At 35.5% G+C, this 25,441-nt stretch overlaps 1 protein-coding gene across 1 annotated transcript; it reads left to right on the forward strand.

The window, feature by feature from the left end:
* Positions 1-1,706: 1,706 nt before the first annotated feature.
* Positions 1,707-25,441, forward strand: LOC113315379. The gene is made up of 8 exons (XM_026563669.1): positions 1,707-1,819; positions 21,951-22,140; positions 23,440-23,531; positions 23,702-23,798; positions 23,973-24,190; positions 24,380-24,422; positions 24,546-24,787; positions 24,943-25,441. Exons 1-8 carry the CDS (start codon positions 1,707-1,709, stop codon positions 25,322-25,324), a joined length of 1,377 nt encoding a protein of 458 aa, XP_026419454.1. The 3' UTR covers positions 25,325-25,441.

Below are 25,441 nucleotides of genomic sequence, written 5' to 3' on the forward strand. Positions count from 1 at the left end.
CGGATTTCTATCTGTTTGATTTGATGATTACATTAAGAAACAGATATACAAACTCTTTGATATATTTCTTGATTGAGCTCGGTTTATTAGTTGGTGCTTTCAGAAATATATTGGAGTTAGTCCATACAGATTGCTGAGCGAAATATTGGGTATGGTTGTTAGACCCCCGCTTTTTCAAAATCTGTAGTCAAAACTAAGTTTAGTTGTCAAAACTATAAGTGTTGATTTCTAGTAAACTTATAGCTATGTCTCGGATTAGGATAGAATATGTAGTTGAGCTTTAGACTTCACGGCGTGCATCGATTGAAGACGAAGAACTACTAAGGGGAGATTGTGGATCTTCATCAATAAAAGGTAAGTGGAGACTTGAACTCATCTATCATTCAAAAGTATATTTCTATTCTATCTCCTATTGAGACAAAAGTCGTAAAGATATATAGACTTCATATTATACACATTTGATATTTCGAGATGAGTTTAAATCGCTTATATATTTCTCAAAATATGTGTTGGTAAGCTTTCGCTTTAACCAAGTTCATCTTTTATTCTTGACGAAAGTCAAAAGTTGATCATGTGAAAATTTCTTGGTAACATCTTACATGATTTTTGTGAGACAGTCATTTGATGTAGACTCGGAATGTTTCGTACTGATCATTAAATCACTTGAAAATAGCTCTGAAACTAATAGTTTGTGTGAGACGGTTATTCTCGTCTTCCAAAAATGTTTCAATGATTAAAATGAGAGTTTAATACAATTAACCTTTGATTAGATATAACACATTATGCGTACTTGTATGCTAGCTGTTGCATGTGTATTCCAAGCCCGAGAATTTAGTATGCATACCCATATGCGTACTGATTCAACAGTTGAAGTCGGGGAACTATAGTATGCATACCCGTGTGCATGTGTATTCCAGGTCTGTGTGAGATAGATTTGTTTATCAAGTCTTCGACTTTGGGTCGTATCAACTCTTAATTGTGGGTGACATCAGCTAAGGGAATCAAGTGCGTAGAGTCCTGCTGGGATTCAGAGGCGTAAGGAACGCGACTGTACCTTAATTAGTGTGAAATTGGTTAGGGATCAACTACATTCCAGTCTGAAGTTAATTGGTAGTAGGCTAGAGTCTGTAGCGGCTTAATACAGTGTGGTGTTCAAATCTGGAGTAGGTCCCGGGGTTTTTCTGCATTTGTGGTTTTCTCGTTAACAAAATTTCTAGTGTCTTTGTTATTTCTTTTCCGCATTATATTTTCTATATAATTGAAATATCACAGGTTGTGTGTAGTTCAATCAATTGGTAAATCCAACCTTTAGTTGTTGATTGAAATTGATTAATGCTTGGATTTTGGTCTTTGGTACCATCCAAGTTATTTCTCTTATTAATCCGGCTCACAGATTTCTATTTGTTCGATTGCAGATTGATTTGAGAAATTGAGATAACTCTTGAATATATTTTCCTTGATTGAGTCAGACTATCTAGTTAATTCTCTTGAAATTATATTGGAGTTATTCCATACATATTGCCTAAACGAAATATTGGGTGTGGTTGTTAGACCCTGCTTTTTCAATTGGTATCAGAGAAGGCAAACATGTTTAAGACCTTATAAGTCTGTGTTTGTAGCAATCTGACTCTATGTACAAAAGCGCTATCTCTGTAAACATACCACCAGTCTTCGATGGCTCGAATTATTCGTGGTGGAAAATTGCTATGTGTGACTTTCTACAAGCACGTGATTTTCAATCATGGGTTCGTGTTGCTTATGGATATGATCCTCAGATTGTTACAGAAGGCGATGTAACTGTTCCAAATGATATTGGTAGGTACGAGCCTGACGAGATTCTTGCTGCGAAGCAAAATTCTGACGGCTTAAATGATACCATACATGCCATTACCCCAGATCTTCAACACCATATGCATGCGCGCACTAAGTCTGAAGAAGCCTAGGATATCTTAGAAAATGTATTCGTAGGAACTTCATGCGAGAAAGAATCTAGGCTTCAAAACCTTAATTCTGATTGGGAAAACCTTCGTATGGATGATGAAGATTTATTCGATGAGTTTAATCACAAAGTGTCTGAAATTGTTAATGGATTTCTTGCATTGGGTAAGACTATTCCTGAAAAAGACATTCTGATTAAATTTCTCAAATCGTTGCCAACCAAATACGATTCTAAGAAACATGCCATCGTTGAAGGAAATAACCTTGATTCTTTTTCCAGAAAATCACTCATGATCTGAACATAGTTAGAACATCCGCGTTCAATGTTGTGGCCAGCACAAGTACTCTTCCTTACTTGTCTTGGGATGATGAATGTTGTTCAAATCATATTGATCCTGACAGGTCATTGATTTTACAAAAGATCCGGGATATTGTGAGAAGAAGCAAAAGATCTGAGGGATGTCTCTCTCTTTCTCTCTCTATCTCTCTCTCTCTCATGCTTCAGATGATTCAATACAAAGAAAATCAATTCAGTTGGTCAATCCGCATACTTTTGAAGTTTGTACAGAAATTTCAGCGTTCGCCGCAGAAACTTCTACTATCTTAAATTCTGACTCAGAATGCGAGTCTGACACTGAGATTTTTGAATTCTTGGATAAAAATGAAGAAATTCACCAAGAAAATCTTCAGCTAAAAATGAAGTTGAAGAAACTTGAATCATCACCTCAGGTGAAAAATCTTGAGATTGACTGTCTTAATGATGAATTCACTAGAACTTTATCTTTAAAAGAAAAAGAGATTAATACTCTTAAGTGTGACCAGCAAGTTTATCTGGAAGCTCTGAAAAGATTTCGACAATGTTACTCGGTCAGAAATCTTTTGGAAACACAAATGGTTTAGGGTTCAAAAGCAAGACTGTGAGCACAAATAATTCCTTCGTTACGGCCGGTTCTGGAACTATGGATATTAAATGTTGTGATGAACATGGGTCAAATATGCAAAACGAAAATTCATCTTTGAAGTGTGTGTTTTTTGGAAATGCAAATCATGTTCAAAGTAAGTGTTGGAAATTCAAGAGGAACAACAAACGAATTGCCAAACTTGAGAATGACATGCAAATGATGAATCTGGTTTTGAGTAATCAACTGGGAACTCCTGTAGACAATAACAAGTCTAAGAGAACCAGAGTCAAACGAGGTAAGAAATCTATTTATGCAACAAACTTCACCATGTGACACAAGATGTGAGCATTCTGCTCACTCCATCACTATTTAATTATAGTGATGTTTGCATCCTCGCTATTAACTTGAGAATATGAGGAGTGCATCAAGGTTGCTCAAGTATTTTATAGTTGTTAATTTCTTATCCTTGGCAGTTTAAGACTTTTTTAGTTAAAGATTTGCAATTGAATATTTTCTTATCAAAAATAGATAATGGATCGTCAACCGTGAAGACTTTTTCAAAGTTTTTGTTTAGGGTTTAGTTATCTAGTACTCTATTTATATTCATTTGTGATCAATATGCCCTTCACTACTTTCTCTTTGAAAGATACCGTTTCATGGCTCCTGTAACTAGAGGTACCACAAAAATAGATGCAGTAGAAGCAGTTAATGTACATCTTTGTGAAGGAATTCAATCCTCAAGGAAGAAAAATGAGAAGTTTATAAATTATGAAAATGGTTCTTCTCTAATTGTACGGCTCCGTAAGTTATCTTATGTTGAGCATTTCCGATTAAATTAACCATCAAGGTTCCTTTGTGGTTGATTTAATTGAGATTTCTGGACACAAATTCAAGTTTCATGTGATTTGTTAATGTCCAAAGAAATCCTTCTTTTCTTGCAAAAGTAAGGTCGTTCTTGTTGTTCTTTCAGGAATGATATTTTATGGGGCAGAGTACTTAATTGAACTTGTGCTTAATTGCAAAATCTTTGTGAGGAGTGTGGCTGCGGAATATTGTAGGAGTTTTCTTGTATCTTTATAAACTCCTTGATGAATACGCTAAGTTTTGACTATATGAAATCATCAAAACTAAGTTGATATGTTCATTTTTAATCATGAAGTATCTCTATGAGAATTTCATTATGATCCCGCTAGTTTTCCTATCTTTGCCAATTTATATTGACAAAAAGGGAGAGAATTATTTTGTAGTTCACACTACAAATACATATGGTTTACGGATCATTATGTAAGGGGGAATGGTTTTCATTGTGAGATGAAGTATTGACTAAGGGTGAGTGATACATACCACTGTAGTATTATTGTCAAAGTTGTGATACAATTGAACTTTGATGTTGTGTAATAATACTATGACACTGTATAACAATAATTGAGAACATTGTTTTCTTATTGTTATGGCTACGGATCTTCAATAACTATGATGCTGAGTTGATCACGTTCAGAATCACTGAGTTTATTTATTTTTTAATCCATATTGATATTTTTTCACTAAAATTGACAAAGGATGAGATTGTTAGAGCACTGCTCGGTCGAACTAACAAGTGTTGCTATCTCAAGATTGTCAAAAGTATAAGTCTTGATTTCTAGTTTACTTATAGTTATGTCTCGGATTAAGTTAAAATGTGTAGTCGAGCTTTAGATTTCACGGTGTTCATCGATTGAAGACGAAGAAATACTAAGGGGAGCTTGTGGTTCTTCATGAACAAAAGGTATGTGGAGACTCGAACTCATCTATCACTCAGAAGTTTATTATTATTCTATCTCCTATTGAGATAAAAGTCGTATAGTTATATAGAATTTATATTATACAAATTTGATATTTCGAGTTGAGTTTAACTAGCTTGCATATTTCTCGAAATATGTGTTGGTAAGCTTTCTCTTTAACCAAGTTCATCTTTTATTCTTGACGAATGTCAAAAGATGATCATGTGAAAATCGCCTGGTAACATCTTACATGATTTGTGTGAGACAATCATTTGATGTAGACTCAGAATGTTTCGTATTGATCATTCGATCACTTGAAAATAGCTTTGAAGCTAATAATTTGTGTGAGACAACTATTCTTGTCTTCTAGGAATGTTTCAATGATTAAAATAGGAGTTTTGAACAATTAACCATTGATTGGATATGGCACTGTATGCGTACTTGTATGCTAACTGTTGCATGTGTATTCCAAGTCCGGGAATTTAGTATGCATACCCATATGCGTACTGATTTAACAGTTGAAGTCCGGGAACTATAGTATGCATACCCGTGTGCATACTAATTTCAACTGAGTTCGGTCGTGAACGACAGTATGCGTACCCGTTTGCATACTGGCGAACAAGACCAACTTCGGGAACTTAGGTATGCGTACTCATTTGCATACCTGAGTGGGTTAAGTTATAAAATTGGTTATGTATATTTACATACTCATGAACAAATACATTTATATAATAAGGAATGCAACTTTTGCAAATCGTGGCTATAATGTTCATGAATCGATTCGAGTGAATCAAAACCGATTTTGCTTCAATTGTGTCTTCTATACTTCTATGAGAATATAAACAATTGAACAACTCTATAACCAGTTTCATTCGAGTCATTTAAACTAGTTCTGTTTAAGATGAACAAGGTTGATATGAAAGTGTTCATATGGCTAACTTCGTTAACTATTGTTGAGCCAACCAAGTGTACATGTTTAGGTACGGTTACCTATATCTAAATGAAGGCACATTTCATTTGTGTATAATAAGCTAAGTCAATCTAATGGTTGAAAGATATTAGCTTGACTCTAATCAGGTTTTCATCTAACGGTGAATATTGAATGCTTTGTTACCAAGGTAACATTGATTGCAAACCTTGATTTGAAGACTATATAAGGGATATCTCTAGCAACTGGGAGACCTAATCCCCACACCTCCTGTGTGATACTAGTTGCGACTAGAGTCGATTCTCCTTTAACCTAGGTTTTTCCTAAAACCATTATAGGTTAACGACTTAGATACTTCATTGGGATTCTGGAGTAAGTCCCAACTATTTTCTCTGTAGTTGCGTGTTCTGGTCTTACTTTGTTCTATCATATTGAGTATTATCTTCTCTAGGATTTTCTCGAGATTTAATCTCCGATATATAAGATAAAAAGTAGTCACAAAGCTCTTCATCTCATTCTTTGTGATTCCACAATATCTTGTTTCGCTACCATACATTTAAGATTATTTTGAGGTGATTGATAGTACTAGGTTGTTCTTCGGGAATATAAGTCTGGTGTATCAATTGGTTCATGTTCACCTTGATTTATCAAAATCCGGAATAAAAATCGTAGGTATTTCTGTGGGAGACATATTTATCTATTCAATAGACTTTTCTGTGTGAGACAGATTTGTTTATCAAGTCTTCGACTTTGGGTCGTAGCAACTCTTAGTTGTAGGTGAGATCAGCTAACGGAATCAAGTGCGTAGAGTCCTGCTGGGATTCAGAGGCGTAAGGAACACGACTGTACCTTAATCAGTTTGAGATTGGTCAGGGCTCAACTACATTCCAGTCTGAAGTTAACTTGTAGTATGCTAGAGTATGAAGCGGCTTAATACATTGTGGTGTTCAAATCTGGACTAGGTCCCGGGGTTTTTCTGCATTTGCGGCTTCCTCGTTAACAAAATTTATGGTGTATGTGTTATTTCTTTTCCGCATTATATTTTATATATAATTGAAATATCACAGTTTGTGCATAGTTCAATCAATTGGTGAATCCAACCTTTGGTTGTTGATTGAAATTGATTGACGCTTGGATTTTGGTCTTTGATACCATACAAGTTATTTCTCTTATTAATACGACTCACAGATTTCTATCTGTTCGCCTACAGATTGATTGACAAATTGAGATATAACTCTTGGATATATTTTCCTTGATTGAGTCTGATTGTCTTGTTGATTCCCTTGGAATTATGTTGGAGTTAGTTTATACAGATTGCTTAAACGAAATATTGGGTGTGGTTGTTAGACCCCCGCTTTTTCAGAAATCTTATTTCTTAATTATTCAAAGATATTCCTTGATACTCAAGGTGAGATCCCAAACTGAAATAGTAGAGGATCTTTTTGAGATTTTCGAAATTAATATGTTTTGTTTTATCATCAATCAAAACATATCTATGGAAAGATATATTAGTTAAGTACTAGCTAATATTGAGTTTTCCATGAAGATTTCGGTTATATAGTTGGATATCGGTTGGAGTTCATAAACCCGAATTTAGGTGCTTTATTCCATATCTTAAGAATATCTTCGGTTATAGAAATTCCTTGGTGCCCAAACTACCTTGGTCTATAAATAGTGAAGTTTGTTATTCATACAAACTTATCATGAGCCAAGAAAATTACATCTTTGTTGTTTCTGGTGTAGCCGACTAATAATATTCTCGTAATACTATCTTGGAGATGAGAGTAACCTTATTTGGTGAAATCTCTTACGTCCGCTAGTTTAAAGACTTCTTTGGGATGAAGAATCGCCTACTAGTACTATTGGTGGGAAACTAGAATTGCATTGTTATTTTAATTTTTGATTATTGATTTGATTGACTAACGGTGGTTAGCTCTTGATTTGCACCTATTTTTATTATTTTTTAGAACCTTCTCTTCTTACATAAGGTCACTCAAACTATATCAAGAGTTTCACATTGACTTGTGATCATCAGTTGTTAACAGACTCCGCTCTGTGCGTGATCGACCATAAGTCAGGAATCAAGTTTGTTACTGTGCAGGTATAGAAGACTATTGAAGATTGAAGACGAGAAGATTTTTCTTATTGGTTTTGTAACTTTATGATTTGCTTCGGGAACAAACTTGATCGATCGGAATCCGATCAGATCTAGTTTATCTTTTGATACACTTATTATTGACTACACGTATTTAGATCGACAAGATTTGGTGGTACTCTTCAATATCTGAATCTGGTAGTTATGTTTGACTCGACCTAGTAAACTTGTTTAATCCAGATCTAAAACCCGACAAAGGAGTTTAATTGATTTTAAACAGAAAAGCCTTTGTCACACTCAATACACATATCTCTGAATGATTTCCTGAGATAGGAGAGTGGTTACCAAACAGATTAGTCCTTTATTGTGTGCTTTTACTTTACTTTCCACATTATAATTTGTTTAAGTTATAAATTAAAGTAATTTCACTTGTACGTTAATCCCAAATACTTGGGTTGATCCCTATAGTTTAAGGTTCGGTTTCGAACTAGAAAATGTATACCAAGTGTATACCTTGTAGTTATTGTTAGAGCATTGCTCGGTCGAACTCGCATGCGTTGCTATCTCAACCATGTTTGTCAATGTTAGTGATCAAAACTATAAGTCTTGATTTCTAGTCTATTATAACGAAGTCTCGGACTAGGATAGAAAGTGTAGTTGAGCTCAAGAACTTCATGGTGATTCATCATACAAGAAAAAGAACTACTCAAGGAACCGGTGGAACTTCTCGACAAAAAGGTATGTGAAGACTTGAACTTATCTGTCACTCAAAAGTCTATCTACTCTATCTCATGCTCTTTGAGACAAGAAGTCGCATGCTATATATATAGACTTGGATTATACACATTTGGTATTTCGAGCCGAATATACCTCGCCTATATATATCTTGAAATATGTGTTGGTAAGCTTTTCGCTTCGATCAAGTTTATCTTTACCATGTGACGAGAGTCATAATATGTTTCAATCATCTTGAAAATTGCTTTGACGAGAAATGGTGTAACAACTATATAACGTCCTCTAAGAATGTTTCAATGATTAAAATGAGAGTTTAGATTACATAACCAATGGTGGACATAAGCATTGTTGTGGAAACACATTTATGTATAAGTCTTATTCCTTGAACCAAAGTTTGCGAACTTTGTTGATCAAGAGAACCGGAAGAATAGTGAGAACCAAGTCCGCGAACTGCCGAAGTTCTCAAACCCGAGAATTTCTGCTAGAGTTGACAAACAACTTACGTGAAGCTAAGTCCGCGAACCGGCGAAGTTCTCAAACCCGAAAATTTCTGCTGCAGTTTGTAAACTCTGCCCGGTAACTTAAGTCCGCGAACCTAGTCTGCGAACTTGAGATGGTTATATATCTGAAGATGATTTCTAAACTTCAACTTAAAAAGACTAAGGAATGCAGTTTGCAAACCGTGGCTATAAAAATTCATGAACCGATACAAGTGAATCAAATCATCTTTGCTTCATGAGATTTCCTTGCAATTGAATAACTCTCTAACTAGTTCATTTTAAGTCATTTGAACTAGTTATGGTGAAGAAGAACATGGTTGATATGAAATGCTCAAATGGCTAACCTTTTGGTTAACTATTGTTGAACCAACATGTGCATACGTTTGGGTACGGTTAATAAACCTAGAAGCGTGCATTTTCAAGTGTGTATAACAAGCTAAGTTTTCAATCTAACGGTTGAGAAATATTAGCTTGAATCTAAATCGGGTTTTCATCTAACGGTGAATATTGAATGCTTTGTTACTAAGCTAACATTAGTTGCAAACCCTGATCTGAAAGACTATATAAAGGAGACATCTAGTATTGTGCAAAAATAATCCACATACCTTATGTGTGATACTAGTTTGCATACTAGAGTCGACTCTCCTTTAACCTTTGGTTTTCTTCTTCTAAAACCGGGTTAACGACTTAAAGACTTCATTGGGATTGTGAAGCCAGACCGATACTACTTTTATCGTACTTGTGTGATATGATCTTGCATCTTCTATCGTATAAGTACAATCAGATTGATTGGCTTGATATTGATATCTCCGATAGGCAAGATATAAAAAGTAATCACAAACATCTTCGTCTCATTGTTTGTGATTCCGCAACATCTTGTTTCGCTACCATACGATTAAGATTGTTGTGAGGTGATTGATAACTTTAGGTTGTTCTTCGGGAATATATGACCGGATTATCAATTGGTTCATGTTCACCTTTATTATTATCAAAAGACGGAACAAAATCTTTAGGGTTTATCTGTGGGAGACTGATTGATCCTTTGATAGACTTGTCTGTGGGAGATATTTGTTTATTATCGAAGCCTGCGATTTTGGGTCGTAGCAACTCTTAGTTGTGGGTGAGATAGGCTAATAGAATCAAGTGCGCAGTATCCTGCTGAGATCATAGGCGTAGGAGCATAACTATACCTTGGATTAGTGGGAGATTGATTGGGGTTCAACTACAGTCCAGTCCGAAGTTAGCTTGGAGTAGGCTAGTGTCTGTAGCGGCTTAATACAGTGTGTGTTCAATCTGGACTAGGTACCCGTGTTTTTCTGCATTTGTGGTTTCCTCGTTAACAAAATTTATGGTGTCTATGTTATTTCAATTTCCGCATTATATTTTTTTATCTTTATAATTGAAATAATACAGGTTGTGCGTTAGATCATCAATTAGAGTAATCCAACCTTTGGTTGTTGATTGTCATTAATTGATCCTTGGATATTGGTCTTTGGTACCATCCAAGTTATTCCTTGTATTTGATTAGAACTCGCTTCTTGCTTGAGTAAATCAAATCAAGAAGAGAGATATAAACTCGTTGATATACTTTTAATTGATTGAGTCTTGTTGATTCTCTTAAAAGTATATTCAAGTTTGTCCATACAGATTGTTAAGTGAAATATTGGGTGGTGTTGTTAGAACCCCGCTTTTTCAATTGGTATCAGAGCAGGCAAACACGTTTAAGACCTTACAAGTCTGTGTTTGTAGCGATCTGACTCTATGGACATAGGTGCTATCTCTATTAACGTACCACCAGTCTTCGATGACTCTAATTACTTATGGTAGAAAATTTCTATGCGAGCTTTTCTTCAAGCGCGTGATTTTCAATCATGGGTATATGTTGTTAATAGCTATGATGCTCCCGTTGTGGCAGTTGGAGATGTAAACGTTCCCAAGAATATTAGTGAATATAATCCTTCCGAGATACTTGTTGCAAAGAAAAATTCCGACAGTTTGAATGCCATCATACATGCCATAACCCAAAATCTTCAGCACCATGTGTCAAATTGCACCAGGTCTAAAGATGCTTGTGATATCTTAGAAACCGTATTTGAAGGTAACTCCAGTGAAAAGGAAGGTAGGCTTCAAAACCTTAATTCCAATTGGGAGAACCTTCGTATGGCAGATGAAGATACATTTGATGAGTTTAATCACAAAGTATATGAAATTGTTAATGCATCTTTTGCATTGGGTAAGACTATTCCTGAAAAGGACATTGTGATGAAAATTCTCAGTTTCCTGCCATCTAGATACGAGTCTAAGAAGCATGCCATTGTTGAGGGAAATATCCTTGATAACCTTTCCAGAAATACATTGGTTGGAAATCTAAAGATCTTTGATCATGATCATACATCCAAAATCGGAAAGGATGTTGCCTTTAAAGCACAAAAGAACATTAAGTTACTTGATAAAAGTAAAAATGTTTATGTCTCTGAGGATGATCAGTCTGAGGGTGATTTTTCGGATGAAGATCTTGACAAATAAGTCTCCTTGATCACAAGACAGTTTAGGGATCTTCTATTGAAGAGAAGTAAACGGTTTTCAAGAGACAAACCTAGGTCATCAAATAAATCTCACAATCACGTCCCTCCTAAAAACAGGGATGCTGACGAGGCTGATGACGAGGACATGCCACAGTGCTTTAAGTGTAAAGGTTTTGGTCATTTTGCAAACGAGTGCCCAAATCGTTAGAAAATACACTGGGAACAAAGGTCTTGCTGTAACACTTGATGAGATGTCTAAGATCTATGATTCTGATGAAGATAGGAAATCAAGTGTTGGTCTTCTATGTGAAAACATTGATTTTGATAATTGTAGCAATACATATATCAACTTTGATGGTTTCAGTGAAGAAGATAATCCAATCAAGATGGAATAATAAATTGACCCATCCTTTGGAAACTCTGTTTGTAATGTTTCAGAATCTACTATGTGTTTGGCTGCTTTCACACCACAGATGCCTGAATACTATCCAATTTTGACGTGCTCGTTTTGTTCTCAAGAGGGTCATGAACTATCAAGATGTTATAAGTACAAACTTCAAGTGAGGCACGCCAACAAACTTCAACAAAGAGCAAATCGATTGGCAAGGAAGCTTAAACTTTCTCAGAAGACTGCTGAGGTATGTAGGATCTTATCTTCGTCTAAGAAGTTGGTCTCCAAATACAAAATAAAACCATCATAGAAGAAGCTACGGTCAAATCGCTTTGATAGTCAGAAGTCTGAGGATTCCTCTTTATAGGAAAATGGTGGACAGATTGTTTTTCACCACAACACAAATTGATTGTGTTGTTTGGTAAATCTTGTCTCATGTGCCTGATCAAAAGAGACAAGGTTGTGTACCAATCAGGCTTTAGGAAAAGTTTTTCTTCTTCTTTTCTTAGTTGTTTGTCTATCAAAATAAAAGAAAGGGTTATTATCGACAATTCTACTCTTTATAGGGTTTAGAGTTGGGCGTCTACGAACCTGTTTAAAGGTTGCGAACCCTACATTCCTTTTTCCTCTCTGATATCTTTTATATCTTAAGACTGCTTGATGAGATTGTGAATTCCACTCACAAAAACCAGTTGTTTATAACTGTTCTCTAAGAATCATGTCTTTGGAAGGAAAAGATTTCAATATGATTGTTAAGCCATCAATCAAGGAAAAAGAGAAATCTCCAGTAACTCCTTCCTTGAAAAGAAAGAGGAGGAATACAAGAAAGCCAAGGGCTGTCCTTTCTAACTGGAGGAATACAAGAAAGCCAAGGGTTCTCCCTTCTAACTCTCAGAAGTTTTCCGATGTTCTTGGTGAGTTGAAGTAAGTAAGAAATGAGATTAGTGAAATAAAGGCTTGCGTTTTAAGATCTTTGGAAATTCATAAGGCCCTGGTTCGACATCATCAGCCAAGACGGTTTGTTGGTATTAACTCTTTCCTCAACGAAGCTTATATTCCAATGGATGTTGACGACAAGGAGTTCGGGAATGATAAGGAATTTCTCAAAGATATTGTTGCCTAGTATGTCTTCTTTTTGGTTTAGTTGGAAGAATAACTAGTGCTTTGAATAACAATGATTGTGACTACACATAGCTATTATTTTCATCATCTTGTTCTTTTTTAGGTTTATTGATTTAAATTCTAAAAATATTTGGATGATGATGTTTTTGCAGTATTAATCTTTATGATTTAATATATTACAATTTATTATGGGATATTGGTGTTTACGTCCGTGAACTATGTTTGTCCCATACTCTGTCAAAAGTAAAGTCGTTCGTGTTTGGTATTCACGTACTGGTAAAATAATGAATGGACTTTTGGCAAATATAAAAGTTAAGCCTATATTGTCAATTATTTGATGGAAGATAGGTTGAAATCTTTTGTTTTCAAGGATTACGTCTATTATTATCGTTATGCAAATAGTGATTGAAGATAGAATGAATCCTTGTGTATTCCGCAGTATTTATCATCCCTGATCCATATTTATGTATTACTGTGAGGCTCCGTAATGTATCTTATGTTGAGCATTATACAACCAAGTTGATTTTCTTAGCTTCGTTGTTGTTCCGTGAGGTATGTTATGTCGAGCATATTAAACTAAATTAATCATCTTGTTTGGTTATTTAGTTATTGCTCCGTAAGTATTCTTATGTCGAGCAAAACAAATGACAATTAAATTGATTATTTTTGTAATTAGTTTGGTTGTGTATTACAATTAGATTAATTACGGGTTCTCTTGTAATTAATCTAGTTGAGTATTTTCGTGACTCCATAAAGTTTTCTTGTGTTGAGTATATGAATGGTTAAGCTAATCATTACCTCATGGTTAACTTAGTCGTAGCTCCGTAAGTTATGTTATGTTGAGCACAATCAATTGAACTGATCACTTTTTGTGTTTAATTTGATTGCGTATTCCGATTAAATTAATCATGGGTTTACTTGTGATTAATTTGATTGAGTTTTTGGATATAGAAAATCATTCTCATGTTTTTTGGTGTCCAATAAAAATCCTTTTTTTTTCTTTTGAAATTAAGGTCGCTCTTGTTATTCTTTCGGGAATGACATCAAATGGGGGAGAGTTCTTTTGAACTTGTGCTTAATGGTCATACCTTGAGGGGTGTGCGGCTGTGGATTTTTAGAAGGGTTATCTTGTATCTTTAAACTCCTTGATGAATGCATTTAGCTTCGGATTTATGATTGCATCTAAATTAGTTGGTATGTATTTTTTTTCTTTTAGTCATGAAATGTCTCTTTCGGAAATTTCATTATGATCCCTTTCTTGTACCTTTGCCAATTTTATTGACAAAAAGGGGGAGAATTAATATGTAGTTCACACTAAAAATACATATGGTTTTCGGATCATTGTATAAGGGGGAGTGGTTTCCATGTGAGATTGAGTATTGACTAAGGGGGAGTGATACATATCACCATAGTATTATTGTTGAAGTTGTGATACAATTGGACTTTGACACTGTGTAATAATACTATGACACTTTATAACAATGATGGAGACCGATGCTTTCTCGTTGTTATAGCTACGGATCTTCAACAATGGTGATGCTAAACTTACAAACTTTTGGATTATTGGAGTACTTGGAAGTGACGAAGATTTCGAGGAATGTTGAAGATTAGACATGTGGAATATGAGCTACTAAAGTTTCTTTATCTTTTTTGTATTCCATATGTATTGATAGTTTTGTCACTAAAATTGACAAAGGGGGAGATTGTTAGAGGGGGAGAGTTCTTTTGAAATTGTGCTTAATGGTCATATCTTGAGGGGTATGCGGCTGTGGAACTTTAGAGGGGTTATCTTGTATCTTTAAACTAATTGATGAATGCATTTAGCTTCAGATTTATGATTGCATCTAAATTAGTTGGTATGTATCTTTTTTCTTTTAGTCATGAAATGTCTCTTTCGGAAATTTCATTATGATCCCTTTCTTGTACCTTTGCAATTTTATCGACAAAAAGGGGGAGAATTAATATGTAGTTCACACTACAAATACATATGGTTTTCGGATCATTGTGTAAGGGGGAGTGGTTTCCATATGAGATGGAGTATTGACTAGGGGGGGGGGGGGGGGTCGGTGGTGGGTACAGTGGTAGTGTGGTACATATCACCATAGTATTATTGTTGAAGTTGTGATACAATTGGACTTTGACACTGTGTAATAATACTATGAAACTGTATAAGAATGATCGAGACCGATGCTTTCTCATTGTTATAGCTACGGATCTTTAATAACGGTGATGCTAAACTTACAACCTTTGGGATCATTGGAGTACTTGGAAGTGACGAAAATTTCGAGGAATGTTGAATATTAGACATGTGGAATAGGAGTTACTAAAGTTTCTTTATCTTTTTTGTATTCCATATGTATTGATAGTTTTGTCACTAAAATTGACAAAGGGGGAGATTGTTAGAGCATTGCTCGGTCGAAATCGCATGCATTGCTATCTCAAGCATGTTTGTCAATGTTAGTGATCAAAACTATAAGTCTTGATTTATAGTCTATTATAGCTAAGTCTCGGACTAGGATAGAAAGTCTAGTTGAGCTCAAGGACTTCATGGCGATTCATCATACAAGAAGAAGAACTACTAAAGGAACCGGTGGAACTTCTCGACAAAAATGTATATGAAGACTTGAACTTATCTGTCACTCAAAATTCTATCTACTCTATCTCCTACTCTTTGAGACAAAAAGTCGTATGTTATATATATAGACTTGGATTATACACATTTGGTATTTCGAGTCGAGTATACCTCGCCTATCTATATCTCAAAATATGTGTTGATAAGCTTTTCGCTTCGATCAAGTTTATCTTTACCATGTGACGAAAGTCATAATATGTTTCAATCATCTTGAAAATTGATTTGACGAGAAATTGTGTAACAACTACATAACGTCCTCCAAGAATGTTTCAATGATTGAAATGAAAGTTTAGATTACATAACCAATGGTGGACATAAGCATTGTTGTGGAAACACATTTATGTATAAGTCTTATTCCTTGAACCAAAGTTTGCGAACTTTGTTGATCAAGAGAACCGGAAGAATGGCGTGATCCAAGTCCGCAAACTGCCGAAGTTCTCAAACCCGAGAATTTCTGCTGGAGTTGACAAACTACTTGCGTGAATCTAAGTCCGCGAACCCATTCCGCGAACCGACGAAGTTTTCAAACCCGAGAATTTCTGCTGGAGTTTGTAAACTCTGCCTGGTAACTTAAGTACGCGAACCTAGTCTGCGAACTTGAGAAGGTTATATATCTGAAGATGATTTCTGAACTTAAACTTAAAAAGACTAAGGAATGCAGTTTGCAAACCGTGGCTATAAAAGTTCATGAACCGATTCAAGTGAATCAAATCATCTTTGCTTCAATTGTGTCTTGTGTAGTACATGAGATTTCCTTGCAATTGAACAACTCTCTAACTAGTTCATTTAAATTCATTTGAACTAGTTATGGTAAAGAAGAATATGGTTGATATGAAATGCTCATATGGCTAACCTTTTGGTTAACTATTGTTGAACCAACAAGTGCTTACGTTTGGGTAAGGTTAACAAACCTAGAAGCGTGCATTGTCAAGTGTGTATAACAAGCTAAGTTTTCGATCTAACAGTTGAGAAATATTAGCTTGAATCTAAATCAGGTTTCATCTAACGGTGAATACTGAATGCTTTGTTACTAAGCTAACATTGATTGCAAACCTTGATTTTAAAGACTATATAAAGGAGATATCTAGTATTGTACAAAACTAATCCCCACACCTTACGTGTGATACTAGTTTGCATACTAGAGTCGATTCTTCTTTAACCTTTGGTTTTCTTCTTCTAAAACCAGGTTAACGACTTAAATACTTCATTGGGATTGTGAATACAGACCGATACTACTTTTATCGTAGTTGTGTGATCTGATATTGCATCTTCTATCGTACGAGTACAATCAGATTGATTGGCTTGAGATTGATATCTCCGATAGGCAAGATATAAAAAATAATCACAAACATCTTCGTCTCATTGTTTGTGATTCCGCAACATCTTGTTTCGCTACCATACGATTAAGATTTTTGTGAGGTGATTGATAACTCTAGGTTGTTCTTCGGGAATATAAGACCGGATTATCAATTGGTTCCTGTTCACCTTGATTATTATCAAAAGACGGAACAAAACCTTTAGGGTTTATCTGTGGGAGACAGATTGATCCTTTGATAGACTTGTCTGTGGGATACATATTTGTTTATTGTCGAAGCATGCGATTTTGGGTCGTAGCAACTCTTAGTTGTGGGTGAGATCGTCTAAGGGAATCAAGTGCGCATTATCCTATTGGGATCAGAGGCGTAGGAGCATAACTGTACCTTGGATCAGTGGGAGATTGATTGGGGTTCAAGTACAGTCCAGTTCGAAGTTAGCTTGGAGTAGGCTAGTGTCTGTAGCAGCTTAATACAATGTGTGTTCAATCTGGACTAGGTCCCGGGGTTTTTCTGCATTTGCGGTTTCCTCGTTAACAAAATATCTGGTGTCTGTGTTATTTCAATTTCCGCATTATATTATTTTATCTTTATAATTGAAATAATACAGGTTGTGCGTTAGATCATCAATTAGAGTAATCCATCATTTGGTTGTTGATTGTCATTAATTGATCCTTGGATATTGGTCTTTGGTACCATCCAAGTTATTCCTTGTATTTGAGTAGAACTCGCAGTTCTTGCTTGAGTAAATCAAATCAAGAAGAGATATATAAACTCGTTGATATACTTTTAATTGATTGAGTATTGTTGATTCTCTTAAAAGTATATTCGAGTTTGTCCATACAGATTGCTAAGCGAAATATTGGGTGGTGTTGTTAGACCCCCGCTTTTTCAGCTATCTTCTTGATAGTATCTGTCCATATTAGTTCACGCAAGGTATAAGACTTATAGGTTGATATCGAAAATATTGTGGTGTACTTGGTACCCTCGTCATTTCAGATTGCAATGTGCAGAAAAACCAGGGACCAAGTCTAGAACTTGAATATCATACTGCAATAAGCCATTACAAACATTATCCTACTGCCGACTTCAGACTGGAATGTAGTTGAGACCAAATCGTCCCTAAGAGCAATTTATCTTAACTCGTGCTTCTTACGTCTCTTGGATCTTTCAAAACCACATGCAACTTGATTCCCCATCTAGCATCCTTTGTAGTCCTAGGATTCTGCTTTACCCTAAATAAAGACTTTTGACTATTATACCTCTAATCGAAAGCCCATTCGATTTCCTTTAGAAAGATATTCAATCAAGATAATGGAAATATATATGCTTATGAAGGATCTTCAAGGAAAAGAAGATATTCGGCAAACTCAACAATTGGGACAACTTAGTCTTCAAAAGTTATAGAGATGCCTAATCAATTCTACGTCACTAGGAAGATCATAAATAAATCAAAAATGAAGTATTTTATATTTCTATCTTGTGGAATCATAAATTCTGAAACGAAAACTACTTTGTGATTCATATCTATCTTGTTTCTGATCTATAGTCCGGAAACTACATAAATCAATAAGAATAATATCCAGATACAAAGAACTATCAGGTAAAAGATAGTATCACCAGGCTTCACGAATACCTTAGTGAATCCTTACAAAGTCGTAACCTAATACAGTTTCACTGTAGGAAATCTAGGTCAGAAGACTGCTATAGCCGCAACTAAGAAACAGAAGTGCCACGATTGGGATTATAGTTTGCAGAAAATCCTCTATTTATATTGATGAACATGGCTTGGTATGTTACAAAAAAAACTAGGTTTGTGAACTAGTTTCCATGTTATGAGTAACCAAGCAAGCTTAACTTCTTCATGTAGATTATTCATGTAAGTATGTAACTAGTTTCCATGTGTATGAGTAACCAAGCACGCTTAACTTCTTCATGTAAATTATTCATGTAAGTATGTGAGAAGTATTCTTTGAATCACAAAGAATAAATATCCAACTGTATATTACTCGAAACACACGTTATGCACCAAGTGGTTTGCCGAGGAACAATGGTTAATTATTTCCCAAACCGACAAGCATAACTTGGAATTCAATATCACAAGAACAAAATCAGTTCATGAATAATTAGTCACCTCGTAAGTCAAAATCTTTTTGTATTTGATAAGTCCGAGAAATGTCAAAAAAAGAAACTGGATTCCAATACAAAGAGTATCCAGGAAAATTTAAAATCAACTAGTTCGCGAATTGGATAAATCAGTTTGTGTACTATTGAACGAAAGGTTATCCAGAGTTATCTCAAAATCTACCAGTTCACGAACTAACAGATGTAGTCTCTCTAAGCAACACATCAATAGTCTTTGGGACATTTCTAAGGTAAATATCACAATCAGTTTGCAATTTTTTCTAATAGATGAATTTACCCTTAATATTGATGGTATTTTTATTTTGGTACATGTGGACCAACTTTTTTGGACAACACACGCACGTTTTTTTATTATTGAGAAGTACGACAAGTCAAATTTCGTACTAGACCAATTTTACGATGGATGTGGAAACATCATCATACAGAGATTCCAACATATTCAATAAAACATCAAAAATATTGATATACGCCCGTAGCAGAGGTATAAAGAGTACGAACAAGACGATGTTCATATGAAAGAACATTTTTCATTACATCAAAGGTATTTCCAAGGAAAACCTTCTCTTAAAGAACCTTTCTTATATACATATCCCACGGAGGGAGGCTTTTCATCTTTTGTTCAGTTTTTCCACCCAATCTTTGGGAAGTACCGAGTATAATTTCCAAAGGGGAAACTGCGATGATCCCAACTGTATCACAAGGTATCGATCAGACTAATTCTAATGGACGGGTAGGTACAAATTAATAAAAGGACAGATACAACAGATTCAAATATTAAAATTCAAGAATGAAAGGTGTGTCCTGGGACCCGCTAAACAAGTGAAAACATGATATTGAGCCCATTGGATTCAACAAATCTCGATGGAAGTCAGTTGGAAGAGAAGAGACGTTTCAATATACTCAACAATAGCAACAACAACAATCGCCCGCTGAATTTCAACCACGAGTTAATGTCTATCTTGTGCAACCACAATCACATTACCTGAGTTTGGACAACCTTATTTTTTATTACTCATCAAGGTCTTATTCTTTTTTACTCATCAAGGTTATGGGATTAATCAACCCCATTTAACAACTCCTTCTTCTTCTTTTATGGGTACCTTATTGGGGACCTTAATCAACAAAATATAACAAATATTTTGCTAATAATATAAGATTATGTTATATAAATCTAATTTTATTTCTAATTAATAAATATATGAAATAGTGAATTAACTTAGCTTAAGATATACATTTCAAATGCCGAATAAAATTTTATAACCATTGCATTTAATTAGAACTAATTGTAAACCGAAACTTCGAATTCATACTGATGTAGCTGGTGGAGCAAAACCATCAAATAAATAAAGGTTGAATATGTTCAACACCTATTGAAGTGGAAGAAATCTATGTATTCAGAAATTTTTCCATATCTTCTTTCTTATTCCTCTCGAGCTCGTAATTGGTGCAATTTGTCAAACAAAATAAACCAAATATCACGACAAGTTACACAATTTCAACTTTCAAGTTCGATTGTTTGAATTGTTCTTACCAGTTGAATCGTTCGATTTACGACAAGTAAATATTAGCTCACATCTTTGTTGGCTGTTTGAAAACGACTTGACAAGCCATTATCAGTACGAAATCTGGAGTTGTTAGTTTCTTCGCAGAATTTCTCATAAACGATTATCCAAAAAATTAACTGGTTATTGTATACCATTGGTTGGAACAAGCGCGTTGAATACATAAAACCTACAAAATTCCTTCATCTTCTTCCTCTTTTGTATACTTTGGACCAAGAATAGATTTGTTCGAGATTAGAAGAGATTTTTATGAAAATAGAAGTGGAGAAAAGGTGTGAGTTGAATTGAGGTTAGATGTACCGGAGATTGAATTGTACCGGCATCAAGATGGATGGGCAACAACACTACGGCTTGGACGCTACTAGGTTGGGCAGTAGTTTTACGACCGTGATGCACATTTGGCAATCGATATTGGTCCCGTTTGAGCAACCCTATAGTGGCTCAAAATTGGCAAATGCGTGCAAATACACCATGTTCTATTTATGTCATTATTATCAAAATGAGAGCATTCCGAGATGTATAAAGCCATCATCTACGATTTTGAATATTAGCCGTTGAAGATTAACGGTTGAAATAAAAATTTGTGGATGGTGAAGTTTCATATTTCGGAATACTCTCATTTTTGGTTGGAATGTAAAGACTTATAAGAAGAACATTTCACCAAAAAAATAGCTTCAAATGTATTACCGGTTGTGTTCAATAAAAGAAATGACACTAAAATGTGAAGATTATGTCAATATAACCAAGTCAAAGGATCTTATACCCCAATAAATAAAAAATTATGTAATTACGTGTCTGTCCCAAACACCCGCGTCGCGTGTATCACTATCAAGTATCAATACCGTTTTTGTTTCTCTTTCATCCCCTCAGTTAAGCTGATCAGGGAACAACCACCGCCTTCATCCAATTTCCACAATTTGGCGCTCACTTTAAGATGATGTACTTTTTCTGATTCCCCAATTTCACAATATTTGAACACCACAACCAACATACATAATATTCTCAAGGAATATTTTTACTCATTCCAATTTCTTGTTCTCTTATTCCTCTTTGAAGCGATTCTCTTTGTATCTCTTCAAACCATGAACACAACAACAAAGGATAATAATGATAATAATGGTGTATCATCAACAACAACAACAACAACAAAAACAACGTTACAAGATGTCGATGTTGATGCCCTAGCTCATTGTGCTAAGTATCTGAACTTACAAGACCTTTCAAATTTCGCAACCACTTGTAAATTGTTCAAATCTGTGGCTTATTCTGATTCTATCTGGAATTAATGGTTTAGGTATTGTTTCTTCTTTCAATTTGATCTAATTTTACTATTGCAAAATAGTTACTGTTTTGTTAGAAAAATTACTCTTTTTTAATGAATTTTAGGTTTTTGCTGTTTCAGGGAGCATTGGCCATTTCAAATTTCATCTACTTATCTACATACCGCAGGAACTTCCAGGGAAGCGTATTTGGCTAGACGAAGTGCAGTGCGAGGATTTAAATATATTGATCCTGCAATTTGTCAATATGTTGCATCTCCAAAAGCTAACAGCCATATTTTACTCAACAAGAATCGCATTATTCTTTCTCAGGTATGACCGAAGTACTAAATTTTGAAGCTTTTCTTGAATACTGACATGATACTGAGTAAACATTTGCCATTTTTTTGTTATGCGAAAGATCGTAAGTGCACATAGGAATGTTTGAAAGTCCGTAACACATGCTTTGAAAGAAAATTGTCGTTTCTGCTTATATTATAACTCCATGACCCATTTAAAAGAACTGGGTGACTGAAGGGTTACCATACCATATGACATGACAGTGGTTTCTACGTTGTGTCTATGAACGATAATCTGATCTGTTCTATGCTAGTGTCATATTCTTCTTTGCAACGTTATGGACCGTGCCTTGACTGCTACATGTATGTATGTGTCCGTTTTTACTATACGGTTCTGGTAACGGAGATATAATGGTTCATTATGTTTATATTTTTCCTTGGTTGATCACTTTGAGAAGAGCCTGTTCTAAAACCAGTCTAATGACACATCAGACTCAATATACTGTTATCCAACACCCTATTAGCTGCAGAATTCATCCAAATTAGCTTTTGTTTGAAAAATTCTGACAAGAACCAGTTAGCCTGAACTGAGAAATGCGGTTTAGGTGTAAGGATTAAAGGCCCCACCTTAGCTCTGTCGGACATTGTCATAGAATATGCCGTGGTCACATGACTAGAATAATATAGTTTAAGAAGCGATTTCTTGAATGAGGACTTGTGCACATGAAGAAATGTTAAATTTACTAAGCTGAGCCTGAACCTAGGTACAACTTTGGACCCTGCTGTTTAATGGCCATCATTTGAGATTTCTCTTGAAGATTGGATGGAACTTTGTACCCTTTTGACTAGGTGAGTTTCATACAGTACCACCATATATCGGGCTTACGGTTATGAGCTAAATTTTGGACCAGGTGGGTTTCATACAGTACAACCATATATCAGGCTACAGTTATGAGCTAAACCTGTCTGACTTTGCAAAGGAACCTGGGGTGTGGGTCTCTTAACTTTCAAGTGAGTCTTACCTAGGAGAGATTTAGAATTGCGCTCAGTTTGCAGGTTCACTTTAGCAATGTGCTTGACCAAGGTTTACTTTGGATAGTGCATGTGCCCAGGCAAGCACCTGATTGTTAACTTCCAAGAGGAATAGATATAGGCTTATATAAACGCCACTGTAATTCTTACTAGCAACTGTCAATCCAAAATCTGAATTGAGCTATTGGTTTAGAGCATTTAACTTTTACCATTGCAGATGCTCATAACGGAGCATTTCTGTTGAGTAATTTTACCTTCCTCGCAGTCTAAATAACTTGATGTATTTTTAATTGATTACTAGTACTCAAGGATTCAGATTTTCAAAACCGACAAGAAGGATGCAGCTGTTTCCGTGACACTGCAGGATCACAATGCTCGGATTACGTGTGTGAGGTATGAAGTGACTTGATATCTCATGACACTACAAAATATCGTGTGGCATCAATTATTACTAGTCTTTGATCCTTCGATTATCTCCATCCTACTTAAGCATAAAAACTGTTTTGGTTTTTGAACGTATTTCTGTTTCCTGCGATGGTTGGAGTTTTCTATTTGATCTACAGATGTTTCCCACTCAATGAAACATCTTTGTTTCGAAGAAAAGGAGATGATTTACTGGTAACTTCTAGCAGCGACCACTCAATCCGTCTTTGGTGGGAGGTAAAGATTCATTTGTAAGATTGTGTAGCATGGTTCTTTCATTTCTATCATCCAAAGAAAAAAAAGTGTCTCTAGGTTGTTATATGGTGGACTGTCATTTATATGGCATGCATCTCCAAGGTTCTCATCTTCATCTCCCCACTGAACGGTTTATTTTGTCTGTTCTAAATGTAGGACCGTTGTCAGCGATGTTTTAAAGGTCATAATGGCACAGTTACCACCATTGCAGATAAACTATTGGGCGATACTGACGTAAGAGTACTTGCAAGTGGAGGAGAAGACAAAACTGTACGTCTTTGGTCTATTTCTTCAAGTGGTAAACGGGGGCAGCATGCTTTGAGAAAAACATTTTTTGGGCATGAAAGACCAATTGAGTCCCTAGCAGTTCCAGGGTATTGAATTTATGCTGGTTTGGTGATTTTATGTATTACGATCCAGTCTCTTCATAAAACTGCTATTTTTTTACTATGCGATTCTGTAGAGTATAGACATAAGTTTCTATGGTGGAAACGGAAAATCGTCCCCTTTATTTGGTTTGTGCCAGTATATTTATGTATTTCCATTGTCTTTCTATTTTTCAGGCACAGTAATTCTCTCTTAGTGAGCCTCTCCAAAGACACTTTGGTATGCCATATTTTTTCACTAAAATATAATTGTGGTTTGCTGTAAAGCATTCAGCCCATTGTTCCTTTGGTAGTTACCCCTTATAGTTAAATGTGCGCTCTTTGTTTTAACTGTCTTGGATAGGTGAGAGTTTGGGATACAAATGCAACTCAATCTGGTTGCGTTGGAATGACTTCAATGGTTGGCCTGCCCATCGATATGAAATGCCATGAATCGTTATGCTACGTGGCTGCTGCTTCATCAGTTACAACAATTGACTTGAGAACAATGCGGAAGGTTTTCACTGCAGCTGTTCATCGACCAAAATTTTGCTCGTTCCAGATGCTTCCCTCCAAATTCTTAGTTTGCACTGGTGGAGATGAAAAGTAAGAATGTTTTTCTGTTTGAATAATCAAAATTTTGGTACTCCCAAGTACAAAAGCTTCCTTATTATCGGGATCAAGAACCAAGTCTTGTTTTGCTATACAACTGTAAACTCTGAAAAACATTTTGCGTTTTTTATTCGATATTTCTACTGCAGAGCTATGCTATGGGACATCAGGAAAGCTTGTGAAGGGAAATCAGAACCAGTTGCTATTCTGGGTGGACATGAGGGTCCAATTTCACATTTATACATGGATCCATACAAAGTTGTCACCGGAAGCCGAGTTGATCCGCTTGTTAGGGTCTGGGAAACCAACACTGGTAGGTTTACAAATTCTTTCTCGTGTAGAACGGACAACGAAAATGAATATGAAACTGGTTGTTCCGTCATGGCTGTAGATGCTTGTCGTATAGTTACTGCCAACTTTGGCATGGAACCAGAACAAGTATGGCTCAGGGACTTCAGTAATGCTGAAGTCCCTGTTCCAAGTCATGAGGATGATTATGATTCCAAATTTTGGGAGCTCCCTGAAGTTTAAGCATTACTGAAATTATTAACAGAGTAATATTTTATTTATTTTTTCCTTTTTTTGTTGTTGCAAGTACATTACTTTAAATCATAAAACTTTGCTGAGTGAATGTATGAGTGATTCCCA

Source organism: Papaver somniferum, chromosome 10 (genome assembly GCF_003573695.1).
Source record: "Papaver somniferum cultivar HN1 chromosome 10, ASM357369v1, whole genome shotgun sequence".
NCBI classification, from domain to species: domain Eukaryota; kingdom Viridiplantae; phylum Streptophyta; class Magnoliopsida; order Ranunculales; family Papaveraceae; genus Papaver; species Papaver somniferum.

What these genes read in the sequence shown, in the direction of transcription:
- LOC113315379 (XM_026563669.1), top strand. Translation starts at nt 1,707, where the DNA reads ATGTGTGACTTTCTACAAGCACGTGATTTTCAATCATGGGTTCGTGTT. An exon ending in GTTCCAAATGATATTGGTAG is followed by an intron (nt 1,820 to 21,950) that starts GTACGAGCCTGA and finishes TTGCTGTTTCAG; the next exon opens with GGAGCATTGGCCATTTCAAA. An exon ending in ATCGCATTATTCTTTCTCAG is followed by an intron (nt 22,141 to 23,439) that starts GTATGACCGAAG and finishes ATTGATTACTAG; the next exon opens with TACTCAAGGATTCAGATTTT.